This window comes from Vigna unguiculata, chromosome 2, assembly GCF_037176805.1.
Source record: "Vigna unguiculata cultivar grain cowpea cultivar isolate G323 ecotype 2 chromosome 2, ASM3717680v1, whole genome shotgun sequence".
Taxonomy (NCBI): Eukaryota; Viridiplantae; Streptophyta; class Magnoliopsida; order Fabales; family Fabaceae; genus Vigna; species Vigna unguiculata.
The window spans coordinates 31,582,586-31,608,113 of record NC_140793.1 but is presented as its reverse complement, the minus strand read 5'-3'; the positions used below and the strand labels follow the sequence as shown (position 1 = coordinate 31,608,113).

Genomic DNA, 25,528 nt, shown 5'->3' with positions numbered 1-25,528 from the left:
TGTTATTATAGAAATTTTACAATTTATAAGAATTACTAATGCTAACAATTATAATTAGTTGAAACATAGATTACACCTATAGTACACAATATAAAGTAGTTACCAAAACGTTATTGTAACAAACTTAGCACTAGAAAAAAAATGTATCATTTTATCTAAAACATTTAATTCGTCACAGTATTAACATTCATAAAGAATGTATTTAAAAATTAAAAAAAAAAGATTTTAATCTCTTTGTGGTAATGTTTTGGTGAAATGCTTCTACAAAACAAAACCATCCCAAAAATGTTAACTTTAACTGTAAATCAAACATAGAACATCACTAAAAAAAGATTTCTCTTTATCAAATGCCCGCTAAGTGTAGTCACTACATGTCAGAGCTGTGGATCAAGAACACTAAATTGATTCTTAAATCAATTAATCCAACAGATATTGAACACTTTTCTACAAGATTTCAACTAGTGACAACCTTATATCTTGCCCTCTTCAGTGGCAGCTGCAGTTAGTAATTGATACTGATTAATGCATAATAGAACTAGAAGTGAAGTATTTAAATCAATTCATTTGAAATAAGATAATAATATTTTGACACACTTTTTTTTGACCTACTTTTAATGCATCACTTCAATCATCCTTATATCATCATATCACATTATTAAAAAAAATCAAAATAAATTATTGAAGGGGGATTGGAGTGATAGGTTAAAATTGGGTCAAAATACCATTATTCTTTCAAGTAAAAACACGCCACTTCAGCTTCAAGTAAACTACTTGATCAATCCAACAAGATCACAAATTATCTAATCTCATCAGTTGGCCATGTTCAATTTTTGTCACTCGAGCTTTGTGAACAATCCTCAAAAGAATTACTCTAATGTGTAATTGGCTGGCACTGTTTGCAGGTCAATGTATTATGTGAATACCACTTCTAATTTCTCTCATTGCCCTTGTGATAATGAGCACCATTCCGTTTGGAAAAACTAAAGGAACGAAATTCCAGTACGGACTAATGCTATGCAAAAAATTTACACTTTGAAAGGCAACTTAACTCTTGTAAGCTGTTTGTGTGGTGGCAGTAAAACATTCTTTCAAAAATTCAGTAACCTGTGATAAGTATAGGTCTGGAAATGTCCTATAATGATCTACGTGGGGAGATAATCCAAAGTTAAAGGACCTTACCCTCTTTCCCATCTTTCTCTGTTCCTCAATTAACGCTTCTACTGATTCAAATGGAATTAATTTGTCAGCTGTACTATACAGGTAAAGCTGAGGGCAAGGCTGGTGTTTCTTGAGCACATTCACAATCCTTGTTAACCTCCTGTTTTCAATACACAAAAAAAAAAATGCGCTTATCAGTTACCACCTAGCATTGTCAAGTATATTAAATATGTGAGGGCCAAACTTAGATAAGGGTGTGATCCATATAAGATTGCAGGGAAGAAAATTACTGATTCACATCTGGCAACTGCAAAACAAATGAGAAAAGCTTCTCTAACAGTGACAAGACCGCTGTTTCAAACTTGGAAGGTTGGTTTTGCTGAATATTTGACAAGCTATCCTCAGTTTCTGATTTCTGCTTGCCCTCTACCTCGACTAAAGAGCTGCGCTTCTTAAATATAGCAGCAGAAAAGCCAGCAGCCCAGACCTACAGTATAATCACAGGAATTACCAGCCAAGAAGAATGAACAACAAATCATGGTAGTTTAAGAAAAGGATTAAAGAGGCTATGTTTGGATATTTAGAGGGATATTTAAGTATAGGATTGCAGGATTACATGTTACCCATTAATTTTTACATGACATGTAATTGAGCATTAGTGATTATTTCTTGTAAACTGTAAAATTTAACTCTGGTTACGCAGGCATTGATTGGGACCATGAATACTTGATTACCTACTAATTGATTGATCTGAAGAGAAAAGATAAAGAGGAGTATTTGATAGAATTGAATGAAATGCATTCCATCATACTCCACTTCAATTCCACCTTGTTTTAACAATTCAAATAGTAATATTACCATCAAAATATCATTTCATTCCAATCCACTCCATTCTATTCTATCAATTCAAAAGTAACATAAGAAATGTAAGCCTTGAATACCAGATTCTAAACTGAAAGGGGGTGAATGCTGACCTCCACATTATTTAAACACAGCATACAACGTCACAGTTTTCTTTTCAATCAAAAAGGTGCAGGGGAGACCAGAGAGTAAGGGGAGGTAACAAAATCAAGAGAAAACAAAGCAAAGTAAAACACAGTTTCGCCAGCCAAGTTCACAAATATACTCATCCAAAGAAATGCAGTAATAGATGAGTTTGGAAATGGCAATTTTTTTTAAACAAATGGTGCATCCTATTCAAGGCCTAAGCAGTGGATACTCCCAGTAAACACTAATAAATTAGAAAGTTTGTGTTTAAAAACCTGTGGATTGAAAGGTTCTCCTCCTCCCGAATCAATAATGCAACCCTTAATCTTCTCCATGAGATCCTCGCTACCCAGCATTCGTGCCAGAATGTATCCATAACTGCAAAGAAAAATGCATACACAAATGTGAAACAGGGACTAGTCACTAGGAGGGGTCGTTTGGAAATAGGAGAACGATTAAAAAGTGCACCTACACAAACCAACCCGTGTTGCTGAAAGTGTGAAAAACCAACCATCGTTCCCTTCCGTCTTGTTCCTCGCGAGACAACCAAGAAACGAGGTGGTCGGCAAGGTGAGAGATTCGGGTCTCGAGGACGTGGCCGAGGTCTATTCGAAGTAGCTCCTTGACATCGACGACGAAGGTAACCGCGTTAAAGCCTAGCGAATTGTACCACTCCACGTACCTCTTGAGGTGCTTGGTCCTCGCTCCGAGCCACCCCAGCAGGACCACCGTGGCCACGCGGTCTTTGCCTCCGTAAAGCGCGGCGCTTGGAGTGTCGGAAGCGGGATTCCAGACGAAGGCACCACCACTTTGTGATTGAGAGAGGAAGGGGTTGTTGGGAGCATTGGGGAGGTGGGTGGAAGTGTTTAGGGATTGGAAAGAGGTGAGAGAGGAGAAGAAGAAGTTACGGGGATTGGAATCTGGAGGAATGGGGCGGCGCGTGAGAGAGGAGGAGATTGCTGTGGTGGGAACGGCGCGTTGTAAGGAAAGCCAAGTGGTAGAGCGTGAGAACGAGTTCGATTTGCAGAAAAAGTGACGACCCAGAGTGGAGGGTCTCAACATGAGTTCAACTTGGGTGACCATCATCATCGTACAAAACAACACAAACACAATAGGATTATCAGAATTCAGATCCAATGCCAATTCCTGAGGCTTTGTTTTCTTCTCCAAAGTGCGCTAAGGTAGCATTCAATCATTCCTTACCAATAACATCTATATTTTCTCTCTTAATTTCCATTATTCTCTAAATTTTATCATCTATTCTTTTTTACATGTTTTACCTCTCAATTTTTCAAATTTCATACTTTCAGATTCTTACTCTCTTTATCCCCACATTACCTGCAACTAACTATAAAAACTACATTTTTTAATCATGTATATTTTGTTTGTTTCCAATATAGTTTCTCAACAAGCACGACTCAATTACAAAACCTCAATTTTAATTTTATAGTGAGTTTTATTTTGAGGATGTATTACTTCTACGATAGCATTCGATTCAAAGTTTCGTGTTTTTATTAATTATTTGATAATGAATGAGTATGGAGATATTTTGAATCAAAAATTGTTACGAAACTTGATGATGCTACAGACCAAGAAAGAGACACACATTGTGGGTTAGTTAATTTCAAACAAAAATGAGAGAACACGATGAATCAAGCGCCGGCCCAGTTAAACGGATAAGGCTGGCCAGTCCTAAGCTATTCCACCCCGGGTGATTTACTAAGTTCACCTACATTATCTATAACTATATATAAAGGGGATTCCCTCTTTTGTGTCCACATTTCATAATTCCAACTTTACCCTTTATAATTTAATTATTTATTAAATTTTTAAAAATTAACGGTTACTTTTACAAGTCTTTATAAAATTATTTACTTATCTCCTTTTTCTTTTTTTCTCTTACTATTCATCAACAGTTATTTTTCTTTTATTTTCTCCGTACATTTTATTTTATTTTTTATAAATATACTTTTATTTTGTTTATTAAATTAATAACATTACAATATCATCAATTATTAATATAATTCAAAAAATGCTTACACACAGGCGCGATAGCGCCTGTGTTTACACTAGTTACATGTAATATTTTTTGGAAGAAAATTCTCTTGACAAATACATTTTCATTATACAATAAACACGGTAGCAACATGTTTTCATCATGTCAAAATAAAAAAAACAATAAAGCATTTTTTTAATCACAATATCAAATGGGAAAGCATTTTCGTTGTTAGTTTTTTTATGAAAAATATTAGTTAAATATAAATTTATTTTATAGATTTTTTTTTTCATATTTCATCTAAAATACACAATAAAAAATGTATTTATGATATAATAATGCTATGTTAAATTTTAGAAAATAATGCAACAAAGACGTGTTATTATTGTACTATGTAAAAAAAAATCCAATAGAATATATTTTATCTCTTAACTCTTATGTCTCACGTCTCACGTTTCACGTCATATGTCTTATATTTTATCTCTCATCAGTTGTCTCTTATCAATAATCTCTTATCAATTAATTCTTATCTCCTATCTTATATCTCTTATCACTTATCTTTTTCTTGTTCTCTCTTATCACTTATCTTTTTTTTGTTATCTCTTATCACTTATCACTTATCACTTATCATTTATCACTTATCACTTATCACTTATCACTTATCACTTATCTCTTATCTCTTATCTCTTATCTCTTATCTATTATCTATTATCTATTATCCCTTATCTATTATCTATTATTCCTTATCATTTATGTCTTATTGGTTATCTCATATCACTTATCTCTTATCACTTATCACTTATCTCTTATCTCTTACCTCTTATCTCTTACCTCTTATCTCTTACCTCTTATCTCTTACCTCTTATCTCTTATCTCTTATATCTTATCTCTTATCTCTTATCTCTTATCTCTTATATCTTATTTCTTATCCCTTACCTCTTATTCCTAAACGTCTCACGTCTCACGTCTTATCACTTATCACTTATTTCTTATCTCTTACCCATTATCTCTTATCTCTTATTTCTTATATGTTATCTTTTACCTCTTATCTATTATCTCTTATCTCTTATCTCTTATCTCTTATCTCTTATCTCTTATCTCTTATCTCTTATCTCTTATCTCTTATCTCTTATCTCTTATCTCTTATCTCTTATCTCTTATCTCTTATCTCTTATCTCTTATCTCTTATCTCTTATCTCTAATATATTATTTCTTATATCTTATCTATTATCCCTTATCACTTATATGTTATCTGTTATCTTTTATCTATTATTTCTTATATCTTATCTATTATCACTTACCTCTTATCTCTTTATCTCTTATCCCTATACGTCTCATGTCTCATGCCTCACGTCTCACGTCTCTTGTCTCACGTCTCACGGCTAACGCCTCAGGTCTCACGTCTCACGTCTCATGTCTTATCTTTTATCTCTCATCAGTATCTCTTATCAGTTGTCTCTCATCAAAAATCTTTTATCAGTTAATTCTTATCTCCTATCTCATATCTCTTATCACTTGTCTTTTTTTTCTATTATCCTTTATCTTTTATCTCATATATTATTCCTTATATTTTATGTCTTATCGGTTATCTCAGATCACTTATCTTTTATCTCTTATCTCTTATCTTTTATCACTTATCAATTATCAATTATCACTTATCTCTTATCTCTTATCTCTTATCTCTTATCTCTTATCTCTTATCTCTTATCTCGTATCTCTTATCTCTTATCTCTTATCTCTTATTTCTTATTATCTCTTATCTTTTATCTTTTGTCTCTTATCTTTTATCTCTTATCTCATATCACTTACCTCTTATATATATATATATATATATATATGATATACTTGACGTTTGACGTTATTATTTGCAGGAACAAAACAAAGTCAAACTTGAACAAGTAAAATAAAATATTGCTGCAAGCCGCCTAACTATAATTATTAAACAATACTAAAAAGTAGTAAAATATGATTTCCTTTCTATTAAATTTTAAATATATTAAACAAGTTTTAAAAAAAATTCAAAATTTAAATATATTTTTAGTTGTTATTAACATTTTTTGACGTGGATAACAGTTTAAACATCTGAATCGAGTACATTTAATTAGATTTATAATTAATATTATGTTCATATGTATCACGAAAGTTTTACATTTATAATTATCAACGAGGAAGACTTCAAAAATATTTTACATTTTAATAAAATAAAAATTGTATTTAAATTAAAAAACTAAAAGTATTATGAATTTTATTTTTTTATGGGAGACATATTATTATTTTAAAAGTTTTATAAGGATGGAAAATTATATATCGTAAAATAGGTATGTAAAAAACAAAATCGAAGGCAACAAAATCAAACCTCCATCACCCCACTCCAACACTTGTATAGTTTTTCTACACATAAAAGATACATTATGTAATATTCTTTGAATGAATTGAGATAGTTAATTTGGAGTCCACTGCCAAAAAAATTCAGGATGTAACATCACAATGATAAGGGCAATAAAAATAGAATTAAATAAAATAAACATACCTTTCATTGTTATTCACACCTCACTAGAAACCTTGTCTTATATTGAGACCGAAACCGTTCTACAAAGAGGAGGCCAATTCATCCCTAAATTCATCACATCCTCAAACTCGGTGCTTCTTATTTTGATCTGAACTTTGAAATTGAGTTATTATTGTTGAATGGCAGCGAAGAGCAAAATCCTGGTTATTGGAGGAACAGGATACATAGGAAAATTCATAATTAAGGCTAGCACAGAAGCAGGACATCCCACGTTTGTGTTGGTGAGAGAGAAGACTGTTTCAGATCCTCAAAAGTCTATACTTATTGAGACCTTCAAGACCTCTGGAGCCACTCTGCTATATGTATGTTCTTTTCTCTTCATTTAAGTAGAAAATTAGGTTAGTGTTTCAAATTTTGATAAAAATCCCTGTGGGTGATTGTGCAGGGTGATCTAAATGATCACGAAAGCCTTGTGAAGGCATTGAAGGAGGTTGATGTTGTAATATCTACAGTAGGTGGACAACAGATAGATGATCAAGTGAAGCTGATTGCAGCAATTAAAGAAGCTGGAAACATCAAGGTACATCCATAATGTCTTTTACAAAACCTTGAATCAGACATATTATTATTAATCTCTGTTTCTTCTGTCATCAGAGGTTCCTCCCATCGGAATTCGGGATTGATGTGGACCGTCACAATACAGTTGAGCCAGTGATTAGCTTTTTTGATAAAAAGGTAAAAATCAGAAGAACAATTGAAGCTGAAGAAATCCCTTACACCTATGTCAGCTCAAATGCCTTCGCTGGTTACTTCTTGCCTACACTAGTACAACAAGATGTCACAGCCCCTCCTCGGGACAAGGTTACCATTCTAGGAGATGGAAACGTCGCAGGTCACAACAATGACCCTAATTATCTGTTACAGTTTTTGTACAAGTAAAACACAACAATAGAATTGTCTGAATTGTGCATTTGTAATGTTTGTTTCAGGTGTTTATGTGTCGGAGGAAGACGTTGGGACTTACACCATTAAAGCAGTGGAGGATCCAAGAACATTGAACAAAATTCTATACCTCAGACCCCCCGCAAATGTTTTGACCTACAACCAGCTGTTGCGTTGTGGGAGAAGAAGATTAAGAGTACGCTTGAGAAAGTCTACATCCCAGAAGGTCAAGTTCTTAAGTACATCCAGGGTCAGTTTGCTATAACTCAATCAATTTTATGTGAAGATAGTTAAATATACCAAGTTTTTGTGTTATGATTTTGTTTATCTCTCTGCAGAGTCTCCTTTCCCTACTAATTTCAACTTAGCATTGCGCTATTCACTGCTGATAAAGGGAGATTGTACAAACTTTGAGATTGAGCCTTCTTTCGGGGTGGAAGGTTCTCAACTTTATCCTGAGGTCAACTACACTACGGTAGACGATTATTTGAACGCGTTTGTCTGAAATCCAGGAAATAAAATCATAACATTCTGTGAATTGTTCAAGTGTTACTTATGTCTTTCAAGTAATTAGTTACTTATGTTTGTGTTGTTGTCACAAGAGTCCCTCTGTTCTGACTCTGTTGTTGTTCGTTTATCATTAGACTCAAAACATAAATAAATCTTAATGTTATATTTATCTAATATCTAATTCTAAAAAAAACACTTTACACGAAAAATATTGATGGAAATCTATTTCTGAAAATAGTTTATGAAAAATATTTTAAAAGGATCGTATATAAATAAAGAGATATTTTAATAAATTTGAGATATATAAATAACAATTGTCCGACTGATACTTTAATATTAAAAAATAGTGAAAGAAACGGATGTATTATATAAATTATATTTATTATTATAACATTTATTAATAGTTTGCTGACTTGAATGTTGAGATGTTTTCTATGTACACAACCCTTAGAGAAGAGAGGACAGAGACTTGTGAAAAATATTTACATACTATAATTAGTTTTACAAACAACAATATTGAAGTCATAATAAGGCAATGACATTATCATCTAAAATTGTTTTATTTAACTGCTAAAAGAATAAAGTAAGATTACTAAATACATATGTATTTGCACCGTGACATGAGTTAATACAGATCTTCCTTTCATACTTTATCCTTATAAGTTTTTTATGACAGTAAAATCAGTCAAAATTTCCATCATCTGTCTTTATAATTTTTTTTTAACTTGTTTCTTTTGTCCAAAGTGAATGTGCATAATTCAACGACGTTATAACATAAATAAAACTAAAGTCATATGTATTATGTTAACATACATCAGTCAATTGTTGTCTTTTTTAACAATTTATAGCTTTTTCTTCTATCTAAAGTAATTTAATTACAATTTTAGCCAATGAAATTATTTTTTAAAACTATACTTCATATGCTCCATATAATAATATTTTTTTATTAGACATTAACCACAGTATTATTTATTCATATTTCAACTTAAAATCAACTGATATATCATATGTTCAGTTTAGGTTAACTCACCTGTAGTGGGTGGAAGAGTAATACATCTTCCTACATGCCTTTTAATAGAAATTTCTACTGTTTTATAAATGAAAAGATAAATAATTTAACGTTTTAGAATTATAAAATGCATTCAGTTGTAAATAAAATTAGTAGAAATAGTAGTAGAGGATACAATAAGAGGATCTAGAATTATTGCAAGCAATATCACATTGAAAAATAAATCGTAATAGATAGAACTTGATGAGAAGTTTAAAACAGCACCAAGCTAAGCGATCAACAACAGAGTCAGAACAGAGGGACTCTTGTGACAACAACACAAACATAAGTAACTAATTACTTGAATGACAAAAGTACAAACTCTTGAACAATTCACAGAATGTTATGATTTTATTCCCTGGATTTCAGACAAAAGCGTTCAAATAATCGTCCACCGTAGTGTATTTGACCTCGGGATAAAGTTGAGAACCTTCCACCCCGAAAGAAGGGTCGATCTCAAAGTTTGTACAATCTCCCTTTACCAGCAGTGAATGGCCCAATGCTAAGTTGAAAGTAGTAGGGAAAGGAGACTCTGCAGAGCAATAAACAAAATCATAACACAAAAACTTGGTATATTTAACTATCTTCACATAAAATTGATTGAGTTGTAATAAACTGACCCTGGATGTTCTTAAGAAGTTGGTCTTCTGGGATGTAGACTTTCTCGAGGGTACTCTTAATCTTGTTCTCCCACAACGACACCAGCTGGTTGAAGGTCAAAACATTTTCAGGGGGTCTGAGGTATAGACTTTTGTTCAAGGTTCTCTGGTCGTCCACTGCTTTAATGGTGTAAGTCCCAACGTCTTCCTCCGACACATAAACACCTGAAACAAACATTACAAATACAAAATTCAGACAATTCTACTGCCTATCCGTTGTGTTTTACTTGTACAAAAACAGTAACAGATAATTTGGCTCATTGTTATGACCTGCGACGTTTCCATCTCCTAGAACGGTAACCTTGTCCCGAGGAGGGGCTGTGACATCTTGTTGTCCCAGTGTAGGCAAGAACCAACCAGCAAAGGCATTTGAGCTGACATAGGTGTAGGGGATTTCTTCAGCTTCAATTGTTCTTCTGATTTTCACTTTTTTATCAAAAAAGTTAATCAGTGGCTCAACTGCATTGTGACGGTCCACATCAATCCCGAATTCCGATGGGAGGAACCTCTGATGACAGAAGAAACAGAGATTAATAATAATATGTCTGATTCAAGGTATTGAAACCCTACTGCTGAGGGTCTCCCTTTTCCTAGTCTGTTAAAGTTAGTTTTTCCTTTTTTGTTATATGAAGTATCGGGATCTATATAAGATAGAATCCCTCTGTATTCAGATGTAGAAAAACGGATTCATTGTTATCAAAAGAGTGTTTTTTCTGTAGAAAAACGGATTCATTGTTATCAAAAGAGTGTTTATTCCTTACCTTTCGACTATGCTTTCTTCCCTTCTTCCACGCTCATCCATCTTCATCTTTTCCATCATTTTTACCCCCAAATCCTGCTGTTAGGGTTGCTCTGTTTGAAGAGAGAAGGAAGAGCTTTTCTCTCACGCTCTCTCTCTCTCATGTCACCAGGGACTCAATATGGTATCAGAGCAAGTTCATAGCCTGTTCTGTTTCCGTTTGCCCACTCTGATCTCCTGCCCCAATAGTCAATACCTTGCAAGAAAGGTTCTTGCACCATGGAAGACACCAACAACAGCAAAGAAATTAAGTCAGAGGTTAGCAACGCAAGTCAACATCTCCAAAGATTGGATCTTGATCAATCTCTCATCCCTACCCGCCTATACTACATACATCCCAGAGAGAACCCAGGACAAGTTCTAGTATCACCTTCTCTTAATGAAACTAACTACAACAGTTCATGGAGCAGAAACATGAGAAGAGCTCTCATGTCCAAAAACAAATTAAAGTTTGTGGATGGCAGTATCAGAGTTCCTACTAGAAATGACCATTTATGAAGCTTGGGAAAGGGCCAATGTCATGATTTTGTCTTGGATCTTTAGGACTCTTTCTCCTCAAATTGTAGCGTTATCAGCCGTTGGTACTCCGCATCTTCACGGAGAATTCAATTTCACCGGGTCCATGTCGGAGACAGTGGGGCAGTCGTTACACCATTCGTGCAGGTCGCCACTTATGCGACAAGGAATTTCGTTACCTTAGGACAGTTAGAGTTACTGTTTACCGGGGCTTCCATTCAAAGCTTATAACACTTCTCCTTCCGACCTTCCAGCACCGGGCAGGTGTCAAACTCTATACATCGTGTTACCACTTAGCAGAGTCCTGTGTTTTTAATAAACAGTCGCTACCCCCTGGTATGTGCTGCTTTCCTAATCGAAAGATAGGAGAGCACCCCTTCTCCCGAAGTTACGGGGTCATTTTGCCGAATTCCTTACATTGATTCTGCCAAAGACATTTTGGATGACCTAAAGGAGAGATTCACAAAAGGGGATTATTTTCGCATTTCAGACCTCCTTCAACAAATGCAATCTACTAGACAAGGAGAAAGAAGTATTACTCAGTTCTTTACTGATCTGGAGATCATTTGGGAAGAATTAAAGTTTCTAAGGCATGTTCCTAACTGTACTTGTGGTAAGCCTTATGAATGCAATCTTTCAAGAATTTTCATCAAACAAAGGGAAGTGGAATATGTGATATGTTTCCTAAAAGGTTTGAACGATAGTTATAACACTATCAAGACTCAAATTCTGTTGTTAGAACCCTGCCTAACATGAATAAAGTTTACAATACTCTAATTCTCGATGTAAATGCTATATAGTTGGTTCTCATCCTTTAAAGACTACAGGTATAATAGGAGCATTCGTCAACAAAAGGATCACCATAAGATGATCATCTCGTGGCTATTGAGAACGAATCAAATCAGATAGTTCTATTTCTTATTCTTAATGTTTTCGATCTCGGTTCCGTAGGAACAAGTCATAGAGATTGAGAAAAATAGATCATTCACAACCACTGATGAAGGATTCCTCGAAAGGATTCGGTCTTATAGGATGTCCTGGTATCGAGATCTACGAAGTTCTAAATATGCTTGATAATTCTCCATTAAAACAATCTATTTGGTCAAACAAAGAATCAAAGATTCATTGGATTATCAAATGATACATAGTGCGATATGGTCAAAACAAAAAATTATAGGTATAAATATATACCTAGAGAAGTAAAATCCATTAACGGACTCTCTCTCATCATGCAACAAGAAAGGCAGAACAATGGTGCAGTTGGCGCAAATTCTGAAAGCAAGATCCTCTTTAATACCTTTGAAAGACATGTCAAGTCTCAAGAACAGAATGGCTGGAAAGGTCAAGGCAGAGGTTATGGTTCTGGTTCTCGGTCTCAAGGAAGGGGGAGAGGTCAGAATCCAAACTATGGCAACAGTGCTCTTATTGCCATAAAATGAATCACACTATAGAAGAATGTTACTCTAAGCATGGTTATCCCCCTTGAAATGAATACAGCAACAATCCCCAAGAAAACAAGAATCAAGATAAAAGAGAGCAATAGGTTTGCAATCTGAATATGAGGGAGGAGTCTATTGACAAACAGAACATGAAGGGTGAAGTTGTGAAAGGGCTGCCATCAGAGCAGATGCAGAAACTGTTAAAACTCATAAATGACTCTGACGAGTCTAGACACAACGTCAACCAAATACAGAAACACACAAATTCCACTGACAAGATTCCTCAAGATAAAAATCTCTAGATTTTGGACTTCATGAAGAGGTATACATGGATCCCCCTCCAGGGCTCCAAATCCCTAAACCAGGTCAAGTATGCAAGTTAACCAAATCTCTTTATGGGCTGAAACAAGCCAGCTGACAATGGTTTGCTAAACTGTCTTCTTTTCTTACTTCTATTGGTTTCATACAATCCCAATCTGACCACTCCCTGTTTAATAAAAATAGCTTAAGTTCTTTTACAGTGCTTCTTGTGTATGTGGATGATGTGATTTTAGCAGGAAATTCTATAACAGAGATTGAGAAAGTGAAGACTTCCTTACACAAAGCTTTCAGAATTAAAGATTTAGGATCCTTGAAATACTTCTTGGGCTTCGAGGTGGCTAGATCTAGCAAAGGAATACATTTATGTCAATGAAAATATGCTCTATACATTTTATCCGAAACAGGGATGCTGGATTGTAAGCCTAGCCAAAGTCCTCTCATTACTAACACTAAAATTCTCTTTGAGAAAGCTGATCACATCAAAGATTCAGATTCATACAGACGACTAATTGGGAAGTTGTTATACCTAACCAATTCTAGACCTGATATCTGTTATTTTGTACACTTACTTAGTCAATTTTTGCAGGCCCCTACTATCCATCATCATCAAGCAGCCCAACATATCCTAAGATATATCAAAATAAGTCCTGCTAATGGACTTTTCTTTGCTGCATCCAACAAACTCCATATCAAGGCTTTTAGTGACTCTGACTGGGCTGCATGCCCAGATACAAGACGGAGTGTTACAGGCTACTATGTATTCCTAGGCACATCTTTGATTTCCTGGAAATCAAAGAAGCAAAACACAGTATCTAGATCTTCCTCACAAGCCGAATATAGGGCCCTTGCCACTACCACCTACGAGCTACAATGGCTAAGTCACCTCCTTCGTGATTTACAAGTTCAAACCATTGATCAAGCCACCCTTTACTGCGATAGCCAGTCGGCACGTCAGATTGCCCGTAATCCAACTTTCCACAAGCACACGAAACACATCGATCTGGACTGCCATATTGTTCGCGAAAAACTTCAAAGCAAACTCTTCCACTTGCTTCCGATTCGTTCCTCCGAGCAACCAGTTGACATCTTCACCAAAGGGCTTCATCGCACGTCGTTCAAAACTCTTCTTCCTAAGCTCAGCTCAGTATGATGAATATACAGCATCCAGCTTGAGGGAAGGATATTGAAACCCTACTACTGAGGGTTTCCGTTTTCCTAGTCTGTTAAAGTTAGTTTTTCCCTTTCTGTTATATGAAGTATTGGGATTTATATAAGATAGAATCCTCTGTATTCAGATGTAGAAAAACAGATTCACTGTTATCAAAAGAGTGTTTTTTCCTTACCTTTCGTCTACGCTTTCTTCCCTTCTTCCACGCTCATCCATCTTCATCTTTTCCATCATTTTTGACCCCAAATCCTACTGCTAGGGTTGCTCGGTTCGAAGAGAGAAGGAAGAGCTTTTCTCTCACGCTCTCTCTCTCATGTTTCTCGCACTCTCTCTCATGTCACCAGGGGCTCAATACAAGTTTTGTAAAACAAGACATTATGGATGTACCTTGATGTTTCCGGCTTCCTTAATTGCTGCAATCAGCTTCACTTGATCATCTGTCTGTTGTCCACCAACTGCAGATATTACAACATCAACTTCCTTCAATGCCTTCACAAGGCTTTCGTGATCATTTAGATCACCCTGCAAAATCACCCACAGGGATTTTTATCAAAATTTGAAACACTGACCTAATTTTCTACTTAAATGAAAAGAAAAGAACATACATAAAGCAGAGTGGCTCCAGAGGTCTTGAAGGTCTCAATAAGTATAGACTTTTGAGGATCTGAAACAGTCTTCTCTCTCACCAACACAAACGTGGGATGTCCTGCTTCTGTGCTAGCCTTAACTATGAATTTTCCTATGTATCCTGTTCCTCCAATAACCAGGATTTTGCTCTTCGCTGCCATTCAAAAATAATAACTCAACTTTAAAGTTCTGATAAATATAAGAAGCACTGAGTTTGAGGACGTGATGAGTTTAGGGATGAATTTGCCTCCTATTTTTAGGACAGTTTCGGTCTCAATATAGGTTTCTTATCTAAGTGAAGTGTGAATAATAATTAAAGATACGAACCTCATGTTTATTTTATTTTCTTTTATTTTTTAATATCGTGATTGTTACATCTTGAATGATCTCGCGTTTATTGAGATAAATTAAAATATTGAACCACTTATAATTTTATTGGGCAAATGGTCGACTAAGTGGTAACGTGTTTAGAATCAAAATTAACAATCTAGTTTTGGTTGTGGACTCCAAATTAAATATCTCAATTCATTCAACGAATAATACATAATGTATCTTTTATGTGTAAAAAAGCTATACAAGAGTTGGAGTGGGAAGTAGTGACGGTCCTTTTGGGGAGTCTTCTGTGAGTCACGACTCCCCCAAAATATTTTAATTTTACTTTTTATATATTTTTTAATTTTTTTTTATATATTATTAAACTATTTATATTAAATTTAGAAAAAAATTGTAATTTTATTTATATATTTATTGTTTATAAAATAAAATAAAAAGTAATTTGATAGATGTTGGTTAATAGAAGGAATCATAGTTTTGTTTAAGATTATTTTTCAACCTCCAATAAATCATTAAGAAAATATGAGAGTAAAAAGAAAGTAATGAGATAAATTTCGAATGAAGATTGAAAAATAGAGATATTGAAGAACGCATCATCACATAAACTTATAATGAAGATTTCAAATTTTTGAAAATTCATATTTAAAATTTAACTTAAATGTCTTATTCTCTATCGTATTTATTTTCATTACAGTATTTAGACATATTGTTATAAATTACACGATAAGTCTCCTCATATTTTCTTTTTTACTAGAATATGTTAGTTAAGCAAACTTTAATATTTAAAGAATTTTAAAAATAAAGTCTTAAAATATAAATTATGTTTACAATTATATTAGAATTTATCTATTTCATGAGTTTTTTAAAAAAAAAATCTAAAACATTAGAAAGAAGTTAAATTAAATTTAACAGCTAGATAAAAATAATTTAAATTAAATTAATCAATTATATAAGAAAATAAAATATAAGATATTTATTCATAAACTTTCTCTATAAACAGTAAAATATAAACAAACTAAAACATGCAATTTAGAAAAGAATGAAAATAAAATAATGAGATAAAAAAAATTGAATTTTAAAATTCAACAATAACATAAAATATAAAAAAAATAATAAATAAAACAAAAATAATTCATGTGAGATTGTTCTTTGAAACCTGTGATGCAAGTATTTGCATGGATAGTGGCAACAGTGCATTGTTTTTTTCTTTCAAAGCCAAAGCATTCATATTGGTCGTGACAATAGTGTATTATTTTTTTTCTTTCAAAGTCCCAAAATGAGAAAGTTGGTTTTCTTCCCTTTAAAAGACTTAACTCATTTCTTCACTTCTTCATAGATTAAGTTTGTTCCTTTAAGATACCTAATTTATTCAGAGGAAGAAAAAGAAATTTCTAACCTAGCTAGAAAGGAGAAGAAGAAGAGCAGAAACAATAGTTTGCCGCGCGTGTTCTTCTTAATAACTTATCTTATTAATTAGTTATTGCATAATATGTTTCACTTTTCTTTTTCTCTTGTTTCTTCCTTTTTTTTCTCCTCCTTTTCCTTGGAGAAAATTTGAGAAATCACAGTAACAAGTGGAAGAAAGTTTGACAGAAAATTAGTTTTGGTCTAATGCATGGCAATTATAAATTTGTAAAGACGTTATTTTTATTTATTTTATGGTTTAAGCATTCACTTTTGTATTTGTAAGTGCTATAATTGAAATATTTGGAGAGTTTAATGATGCAATCACATCATATTCTAAATATTTTTTCTTTGTATTAGCTTTAAGAAAGAATTAAATACTATAAATTGGATTTGCCTAAAAAGTATATATATATATATATATATGTGTGTGTGTGTGTGTGTGTGTGTGTGTGTGTGTGTGTGTGTGTGTGTGTGTGTGTGTGTGTGTGTGTGTGTGTGTGTGTGTGTGTGTGTGTGTGTGTGTGTGTGTGTGTGTGTGTGTGTGTGTACATGTTTTGTCTAAAGAGGATTTTCCTGTGGAAAAATAGGTATGGGGAGAATGTCGAAGAGGTGGCACAGTTGGCTGATTGAACATGTTCGAAGTGTCGAGACTTTTGCAACCATAGTTTCTTCTAGTAGGTTTCTTTTCATTTTTATCAATTTGTTTTTTGAGTTTGTATTGTAGTCATGAATTTGTTATGTTTATAGGAAGCAACAAGGTGAACCGTATCAATCTCACATATTGTATTGTCAAGGAATTTTGGATCAAAATAAGAACTCCAAAGATGTTAAGGCCAGTCCTCCAATTCGAATGGAGGAATTGGAAAATCTTGTCATCAGGTAGTTTATTAATTTCTTTTTTGTTTTTACTTGTGTGATGTCTAATTTTACATTTTGGAGTGTGTTCAGTTTGTTTCTTGATGTTGTGATGTTGTGATGTATTTGGATGATAACACTTTTGTTTTATTGGTTTTCCACGGTTGGAAACTAAATAAATTCTTACTTTTTGTTTTCTTAATATAATCTAAAGTGGTTGGAAGGAGTAAAATTCAAGACAAGCAAAAGCAATAAAAGAAGCAAAACTTATGATTGTTGCAGCTAAGGAAAAGGTAATATAAAGCAAGGTGTTATGTTGCTCTTTGTACATGGATTATCCTTGCTGTTATAGTGTGTTCATAACAAATTATTGTGCATGATATATACAGGTAAAGTGTCTTGTGCAGAGGTTGCAGAATGAGAAGGATATAAAAATACAAGATGAAGTTGTTACATCTCCTGAAGAAAGTTGGTTCGTTTATAGTCCTGTAAAGAAGGATGAAGTTGATAAATATATTTCTTCAAGGTGAGTTATTTTCTTAAAGTTAAGTGGATTGTTATTGTGGTTTCAGATATTTTACATGATATTTGAAAGTTTGCATTTTTTATATTATGTCAATGAACATGATGGTGAATTTGTAATGTCGGATGTTACATTTTGGTACATTATATTTGTAGACTAAGCCACAACTATTGAATTGCATGCTTCCTTTATACCTTGGTTGCAGATGTAAGAGCTCTCAAACAAGTTTGTAGGACGCTTAATAGCATGACGCTTGCCAAAACACTCACTGCATCATGGTATTGTATCTATGAGACTCTTGTAAATTTATCTAATAATAATATGTTGCCAACATTATTTTTAACATGATATACATTTCTTCTTTTTGTAGATTTTGGTGGATATCTCTATATGGTGGTCGTTCCTCATTTGTTTTTGGATACAGGGGACCTTAATTATTGTGATCATTGTATATACATTTTTTGTATTTTCTTTTAGTGGAATACGAAATGAAATTATTTTTTTAATTTAATTACTATTATGGTTGTATTTTTAACTAGGTAGATGTACAGTGATATATTATTCATTGAAAAGTGATGTATGTATTATTTTCTTGTGGAAAATTAGGTATAGGTAGAATGTCGAAGAGGTGGCACAGTTGGCTGATTGAATATGTTCAAATTGTCAAGACTTTTGCAATCGTAGTTTTTTATGGTGGGTTTCTTTCATTTTTAACTATTTGTTTTTTGAGTTTGTATTTTATTCATGAATTAATTATGGAGTTATTTTTATAGGAAGCGATGAGACGAATAGTATAATCTCTTATATCATATATCGTATTGTCAAGAAATTTGAAAATGGATTAAGAACTCCTAAAAAATGTTGTGGCCAATCCTTTGTTTCGAATTGCAGGAACATGAAAATCTTGTCATTAGATAAATTAAATTTTTTATTTTTATTTTTGTGGTGTCTAATTTTTCATTTTGGAGTGTGATAATTTTAAACTCTTTCTTAATATATAATTTATTTATATATTGTGAAGCATAATTTTTATTATGAATTTGATTCAATCTTTTCATGTTTTGTATTGTTTTTAAAATAAATTTTTATATAATAATAAATGATTAATAAATTTTTAGGTATCAGCGTTGAGATATCAAAAGTTATAACATAACTAAAATGTCAACAAATCATAACGATGTCACGACCTTATTTAAAAATACTAATGTGCACTATTTACTTACACGAATAAATATACACATATTTTTCATAATATTAAATCAAGCTAATTCTTTGATCTTGGTCATCTAAGATTTTAACAATAGTCGATCAGTCCTTTAATTAGTCTCATTTTATTCCTGCATTTTTATTTGATGACAACTATATTCTCAACGGCTGTAGTTTTTATTTGATTTACATTACTTCAAAAAAGAAAAGTATTTTTCAATAATATTTGAAATCCAAAATTAATAACGCAATTTCCTAAACTTCCAAACATAAACATAAAACTAAACTGAAGAAAAAACCTTATATTATTCTAGTTTTATTTTATTCTCTTAAGGCTTTATGTTTGTATTTTTTTTTTTTCACTAAAGCAAGGCCTGAACATAAATAATAATAAAAAAAAAAAGAGAGTAGAGGTTAGAAGTTTGTGCAAGCTATCATAACCTCCCACTAAGTCAAATTTAGCGGTTTTAATAGAAACATATTATAAGCTATTGTCAGACTTATATAATTACTTAATTAATTGTTTAAGACTATTAGTATATATTTGTAGAATCTGATTAAAATTTTATATGAAATAAAATACGATTGTTATCCTATTCTTTCCCACAAACCTTACGACACAGAAATATTAAGAATATTCCTTATATATATATATATATATATATATATATATATATAATTGTGATATCCTGGCACGTCCGACCTGATTCGAGTTGTGGGCCTAAATGAGAAATAGGTTGGCCCAAAACCGAATGGCTCACTTTTCACCTATTGATGTAGTCAAGCCGTAATGATAGGACTCCCCCCGATACCAGCACGGAAGTCGGCCATGTGGTCAGTTAAATCCCCCACGATGCGGAATAAACTCGGTTAGTGGACATATCTCAAGGCATGTGAGGGGAAAAACGATATAAGACTGGTAGCGGGGGGAAGAAGGGCATATACTGTTTTTTGAGTGGCTCTTGCTGGATTGAGTTCGGCATACGATCGGAACAATTTTGGCAAGAACAATAATTAATGGTTTATGGGAATGGATCTTAATCAAAATATTTGAAAGATCAAAATAATATATTTAAAATTTATATATTTAATTATTATTATTAATATAACAAATATATATATATATATAAAATTTAATATTGAAATATCTAATTTTGTTAGAAATATGACAATTTTGAAATTGTATTTGATATATAATATATTTTAAATAATTTTTTAAAAATTTTACCTTTTCAACCCTCATATTTAAGAGTGTTTTTTTCAATCTTAAAAGGTGGTTTTTCTAATACTCTCATTCAACTGTTGGATTCTTAATATCATAATATGTAAAGAAGTAAATCTCTTTTATTTTCATATTCAAGCATATATTTCCTTCTATCACTTTAAAACAAATAAATCTATTAATTTATTTTTCATCAATATATCTATTTTAAAAAAAATTAAGACTAAGAATAATTTATCAAAATTTAATCGAAAATTAAGAAACATAATTACTAAAAGAAATGTATATGATAATCAAGTCAAAACTAAAAAAATGATTATGAAAAAACATCTAGTATACAAATTTTTCTTCTATATTCATAAAAAATAAATATACAATAAACTTATAAGATGAAAAAAATATTAATTATCAAACTAATATTTCACTATCAAGAGATAAATGAGAGTTGTATTTTCTTTCTTAAAGAATGGAAGAGAACATGAGAGCAAAAAGTAGGATTAGACATAATTTACTGAACTATACTGTTAAAAACTACAATGAACTGAAAACTAGTTTATTTGAACAAAACTAAAAAATAGTTCAGACAAATTGAACTGAATTATTTTTTTGTTATAAAGAACTGAACTAAAAAATATTTAAAATATCATTAGACTACTCAAATAAATGAAATAATTAATCAGATAGACCAAGTTCCATCCAGGTGAGAATCCATAATTATAATACAAGTAATAACACATTTCACAAAACAAATTAATTGTGTTTATCATTATAACATTTATTAATATCTAACGCAATTTGCGGATTTGGAGCTGAGATGTTTTCTATGTACACAACCCTTTTCAGATTAGAGAAGACATGATAGAGACTTGTGAAAATATTTACATAGTATAATTAGTTTTATTTAACTGCTAAATATTGAAGTCATAATAAGGCAATGACATTATCATCTAAAATTTTTTTATTTAACTGCTAAAAGAATAAAGTAAGATTACTAAATACATATGTATTTGCACCGTGACATGAGTTAATACAGATCTTCCTTTCATACTTTATCCTTATAAGTTTTTTATGACAGTAAAATCAGTCAAAATTTCCATCATCTGTCTTTATAATTTTTTTTTAACTTGTTTCTTTTGTCCAAAGTGAATGTGCATAATTCAACGACGTTATAACATAAATAAAACTAAAGTCATATGTATTATGTTAACATACATCAGTCAATTGTTGTCTTTTTTAACAATTTATAGCTTTTTCTTCTATCTAAAGTAATTTAATTACAATTTTAGCCAATGAAATTATTTTTTAAAACTATACTTCATATGCTCCATATAATAATATTTTTTTATTAGACATTAACCACAGTATTATTTATTCATATTTCAACTTAAAATCAACTGATATATCATATGTTCAGTTTGGGTTAACTTACCTGTAGTGGGTGGAAGAGTAATACATCTTCCTACATGTCTTTTAATAGAAATTTCCACCGTTTTATAAATGAAAAGATAAATAATTTAACGTTTTAGAATTATAAAATGCATTAAATTGTAAATAAAATTAGTAGAAATAGTAGTAGAGGATACAATAAGATCACATTGAAAAACAAATCGTAATAGATAAAACTTGATGAGAAGTTCAAAAAAGCACCAAGCTAAGCGAACAACAACAGAGTCAGAACAGAGGGACTCTTGTGACAACAACACAAACATAAGTAACTAATTACTTGAAAGACAAAGTACAAACTCTTGAACAATTCACAGAATGTTATGATTTTATTTCCTGGATTTCAGACAAACGCGTTCAAATAATCGTCCACCGTAGTGTATTTGACCTCGGGATAAAGTTGAGAACCTTCCACCCCGAAAGAAGGGTCGATCTCAAAGTTTGTACAATCTCCCTTTACCAGCAGTGAATGGCCCAATGCTAAGTTGAAATTAGTAGGGAAAGGAGACTCTGCAGAGCAATAAACAAAATCATAACACAAAAACTTGGTATATTTAACTATCTTCACATAAAATTGATTGAGTTATAACAAACTGACCCTGGATGTACTTAAGAATTTGATCTTCTGGGATGTAGACTTTCTCGAGGGTACTCTTAATCTTGTTCTCCCACAACGACACCAGCTGGTTGAAGGTCAAAACATTTTCAGGGGGTCTGAGGTATAGACTTTTGTTCAAGGTTCTCTGGTCGTCCACTGCTTTTATGGTGTAAGTCCCAACGTCTTCCTCCGACACATAAACACCTGAAACAAACATTACAAATACAAAATTCAAACAATTCCACTGCATATCTGTTGTGTTTTACTTGTACAAAAACAGTAACAGATAATTTGGCTCATTGTTATGACCTGCGACGTTTCCATCTCCCAGAATGGTAACCTTGTCCCGAGGAGGGGCTGTGACATCTTGTTGTCCCAGTGTAGGCAAGAAGTAACCAGCAAAGGCATTTGAGCTGACATAGGTGTAGGGGATTTCTTCAGCTTCAATTGTTCTTCTGATTTTCACTTTTTTATCAAAAAAGCTAATCAGTGGCTCAACTGCATTGTGACGGTCCACATCAAGCCCGAATTCCGATGGGAGGAACCTCTGATGACAGAAGAAACAGAGATTAATAATAATATGTCTGATTTAAGGTTTTGTAAAACAAGACATTATGGATGTACCTTAATGTTTCCAACTTCTTTAATTGCTGCAATCAGCTTCACTTGATCATCTATCTGTTGTCCACCTACTGTAGATATTACAACATCAACTTCCTTCAATGCCTTCACAAGGCTTTCGTGATCATTTAGATCACCCTGCACAATCACCCACAGGGATTTTTATCAAAATTTGAAACACTAACCTAATTTTGTACTTAAAAGAAAAGAAAAGAACATACATAAAGCAGAGTGGCTCCAGAGGTCTTGAAGGTCTCAATAAGTATAGACTTTTGAGGATCTGAAACAGTCTTCTCTCTCACCAACACAAACGTGGGATGTCCTGCTTCTGTGCTAGCCTTAATTATGAATTTTCCTATGTATCCTGTTCCTCCAATAACCAGGATTTTGCTCTTCGCTGCCATTCAAAAATAATAACTCAACTTTAAAGTTCTGATAGATATAAGAAGCACTGAGTTTGAGGATGTGATGAGTTTAGGGATGAATTTGCCTCCTATTTGTAGGACAGTTTCGGTCTCAATACAAGACTAGGTTTCGTCGGTCACCATTTTTTTTGTCAATAAGTTTTTAAGGATAAACATTGTACGTATTTCATTTCTAATATTATATTGTGATTTGGTAGTAGTTTCGTTTTCATTTTTAAAAAAGGAACAAATTTGCATTACTCAACTTTTCCCCCAAAAAACACCTTGGAAGACAATACTCTACTAAAATTATGAAAAAATAGGTCACATAGTGGTTGCGTACAAACAATTTTCCACTGGCCATTTAATAATACCTTAAACTTGATATCGTGTCAACTACAAATAAATTATACTTTTGAATGGATATATGATAAAATACTTTTTAAACAATTGAGAAAGTTTATCTAGAAACATAAAAGACAGACTATTGTGTAATTTGACAATTTTCAAATACAAATATAATATTCCAAAATGTAGAACTAATTTTAAAAAATTATAAAAATACGTATTACTGTATAGCAGAGGCGAACTATGCATTGACCAAGGGGAGCCACGGCTCCCCCAAATTTTTTTTAAAATTTATTATATATATATATATATATATATAATTATATTTATGTTAAATTTATATTATGGAAATTATAATTAAAGATAAAATAAAAAATTTAATAGAGACATTGATTTATAAAAGAGATTAAGATTTTTTTTAGCTATAAGATTTTTTCACTGTATAAATTATCATGAAAGTGTGAAGGAAAATAAATACAAAAGAGATAGGTTGGAAAACAGAGGTTGGAAACACATAGATTGAGATTGAAGTAATTATGGCATGATCTCTCACAGATCAAGGATTAGTATCTTATTATGATTTATGTATGTTAGATTTATGATTCTTTTTAGATGTTTCTCCAAAGTAAGTTTATCCTAAATTAGTATAAACCTAATTATGATTTTAGGGATTTTTTTATGAAATTGGTATAAATCCTAATTATACTTTTTCCCAAATTATTATAACCCTTAATTATGAAATTTAAGGATTTTGTGTTTTCTACTACCTATGGTAAATCTTTTTTAAAGTTTTGAATTTATAATGTGTTGCTTATTTAATTAAAGTGATATGAGTTTTGTTATGTCTTGCATTGTGATAATTGTGATTTCTGAATATAAATTTTATCTTTTTCTAAATAGGTGAGATGTGATAAATTTATATTAGAAAGATTATGATAAAGATTAAAAAAATTGATTCTTTATTTAAAGAAGAAGGTTTGTGATAAAGATGAAAAAAATGCATATATGTGAACTAAACTTTTCATGAGAATCAAGAATTCAAGACAATGAAAATCAAATCTCTAAAATTTTCAGAGTTATATATAATGAATTTAAAAATTTATAGAACGCAATCCAGAAAAACGTCTTCAAATTTGACAATACCCACCAAATCAAATTGACGAGGTACAAATGGTTGATCTAAAATGATATTTATGGTTTGATATCATGATATAATAGCGAATAGTCATATTTTTTTGAATTATACTATTATGTATGTTTGTTTTAAGCAGAGAAAATGAGGAGAAAAAATGAAAAGCTTTTTTTCTAAATAAAAAAAATTATATATAACAAATTTAATTTGGCACCCCTAAATTTTTTCTCCAAGTTATTGTATATAGTCTCTTGGTTATCTTTATGTTCCATAACTATATATATATATGACTTAATACAGCATAAAATCTTATAGAATAGTGATAAATTCTCTCAACAAGTGAATCAATCGTGTCAATTTTAGTAAAATAGAAAACGAAATTGTCGTATTTATCAGATAGTAATAATATTGATAATTCGATGATTCCTTAACTAAAAATTACATGGACATGATATATTTCATGCTACATGACTATACACAAATCCAAATATAAGTTTCACAATTTTGAGTTGATTAAGGATTACAATAGTTATAATTATTACATATAATTATAATATTGAAATTGAATGATGCTTAAATATTAATATGTATTTGTATAATGTTTTACTTTCTTATATTTATTAAAATCTTTCATAATAGATATAATTTATTTATATATTATGAAGTATAATTTTTATCATGAATTTGATTTGATTTTTTTATGTTTTATATTTTTTTTTAAATAAATTTTTATTTAATAATAAATAATAAATGGATT

General features: G+C 31.8%; 3 protein-coding genes and 1 pseudogene across 4 annotated transcripts; 1 reads left to right on the top strand and 3 right to left on the bottom strand.

The window, feature by feature from the left end:
- Positions 1-689: 689 nt before the first annotated feature.
- Positions 690-3,427, bottom strand: LOC114170580 (alpha/beta-Hydrolases superfamily protein). Its single transcript, XM_028056093.2, has 4 exons — positions 2,618-3,427; positions 2,421-2,523; positions 1,449-1,645; positions 690-1,318 (listed from the first exon to the last, which is right to left on the bottom strand). Exons 1-4 carry the CDS (start codon positions 3,232-3,234, stop codon positions 1,045-1,047), a joined length of 1,191 nt encoding a protein of 396 aa, XP_027911894.1. The 5' UTR covers positions 3,235-3,427; the 3' UTR covers positions 690-1,044.
- A 3,254-nt stretch (positions 3,428-6,681) lies between these two features.
- Positions 6,682-8,276, top strand: LOC114173124 (eugenol synthase 1-like; annotated as a pseudogene). Its single transcript, XR_003602454.2, has 5 exons — positions 6,682-7,012; positions 7,096-7,230; positions 7,305-7,542; positions 7,640-7,842; positions 7,931-8,276. The product of XR_003602454.2 is annotated as a eugenol synthase 1-like (transcript).
- Positions 8,277-9,318: 1,042 nt separating this feature from the next.
- Positions 9,319-14,963, bottom strand: LOC114173122 (eugenol synthase 1-like). The gene is made up of 5 exons (XM_028057351.2): positions 14,658-14,963; positions 14,440-14,574; positions 10,080-10,317; positions 9,771-9,974; positions 9,319-9,682 (listed from the first exon to the last, which is right to left on the bottom strand). Exons 1-5 carry the CDS (start codon positions 14,838-14,840, stop codon positions 9,516-9,518), a joined length of 927 nt encoding a protein of 308 aa, XP_027913152.1. The 5' UTR covers positions 14,841-14,963; the 3' UTR covers positions 9,319-9,515.
- A 6,857-nt stretch (positions 14,964-21,820) lies between these two features.
- Positions 21,821-23,411, bottom strand: LOC114173121 (eugenol synthase 1-like). Its single transcript, XM_028057350.2, has 5 exons — positions 23,109-23,411; positions 22,891-23,025; positions 22,576-22,813; positions 22,267-22,470; positions 21,821-22,178 (listed from the first exon to the last, which is right to left on the bottom strand). The coding sequence occupies exons 1-5, from the start codon at positions 23,289-23,291 to the stop codon at positions 22,012-22,014; spliced, it is 927 nt and encodes a 308-aa protein (XP_027913151.1). The 5' UTR covers positions 23,292-23,411; the 3' UTR covers positions 21,821-22,011.
- Between the last annotated feature and the right edge of the window lie 2,117 nt (positions 23,412-25,528).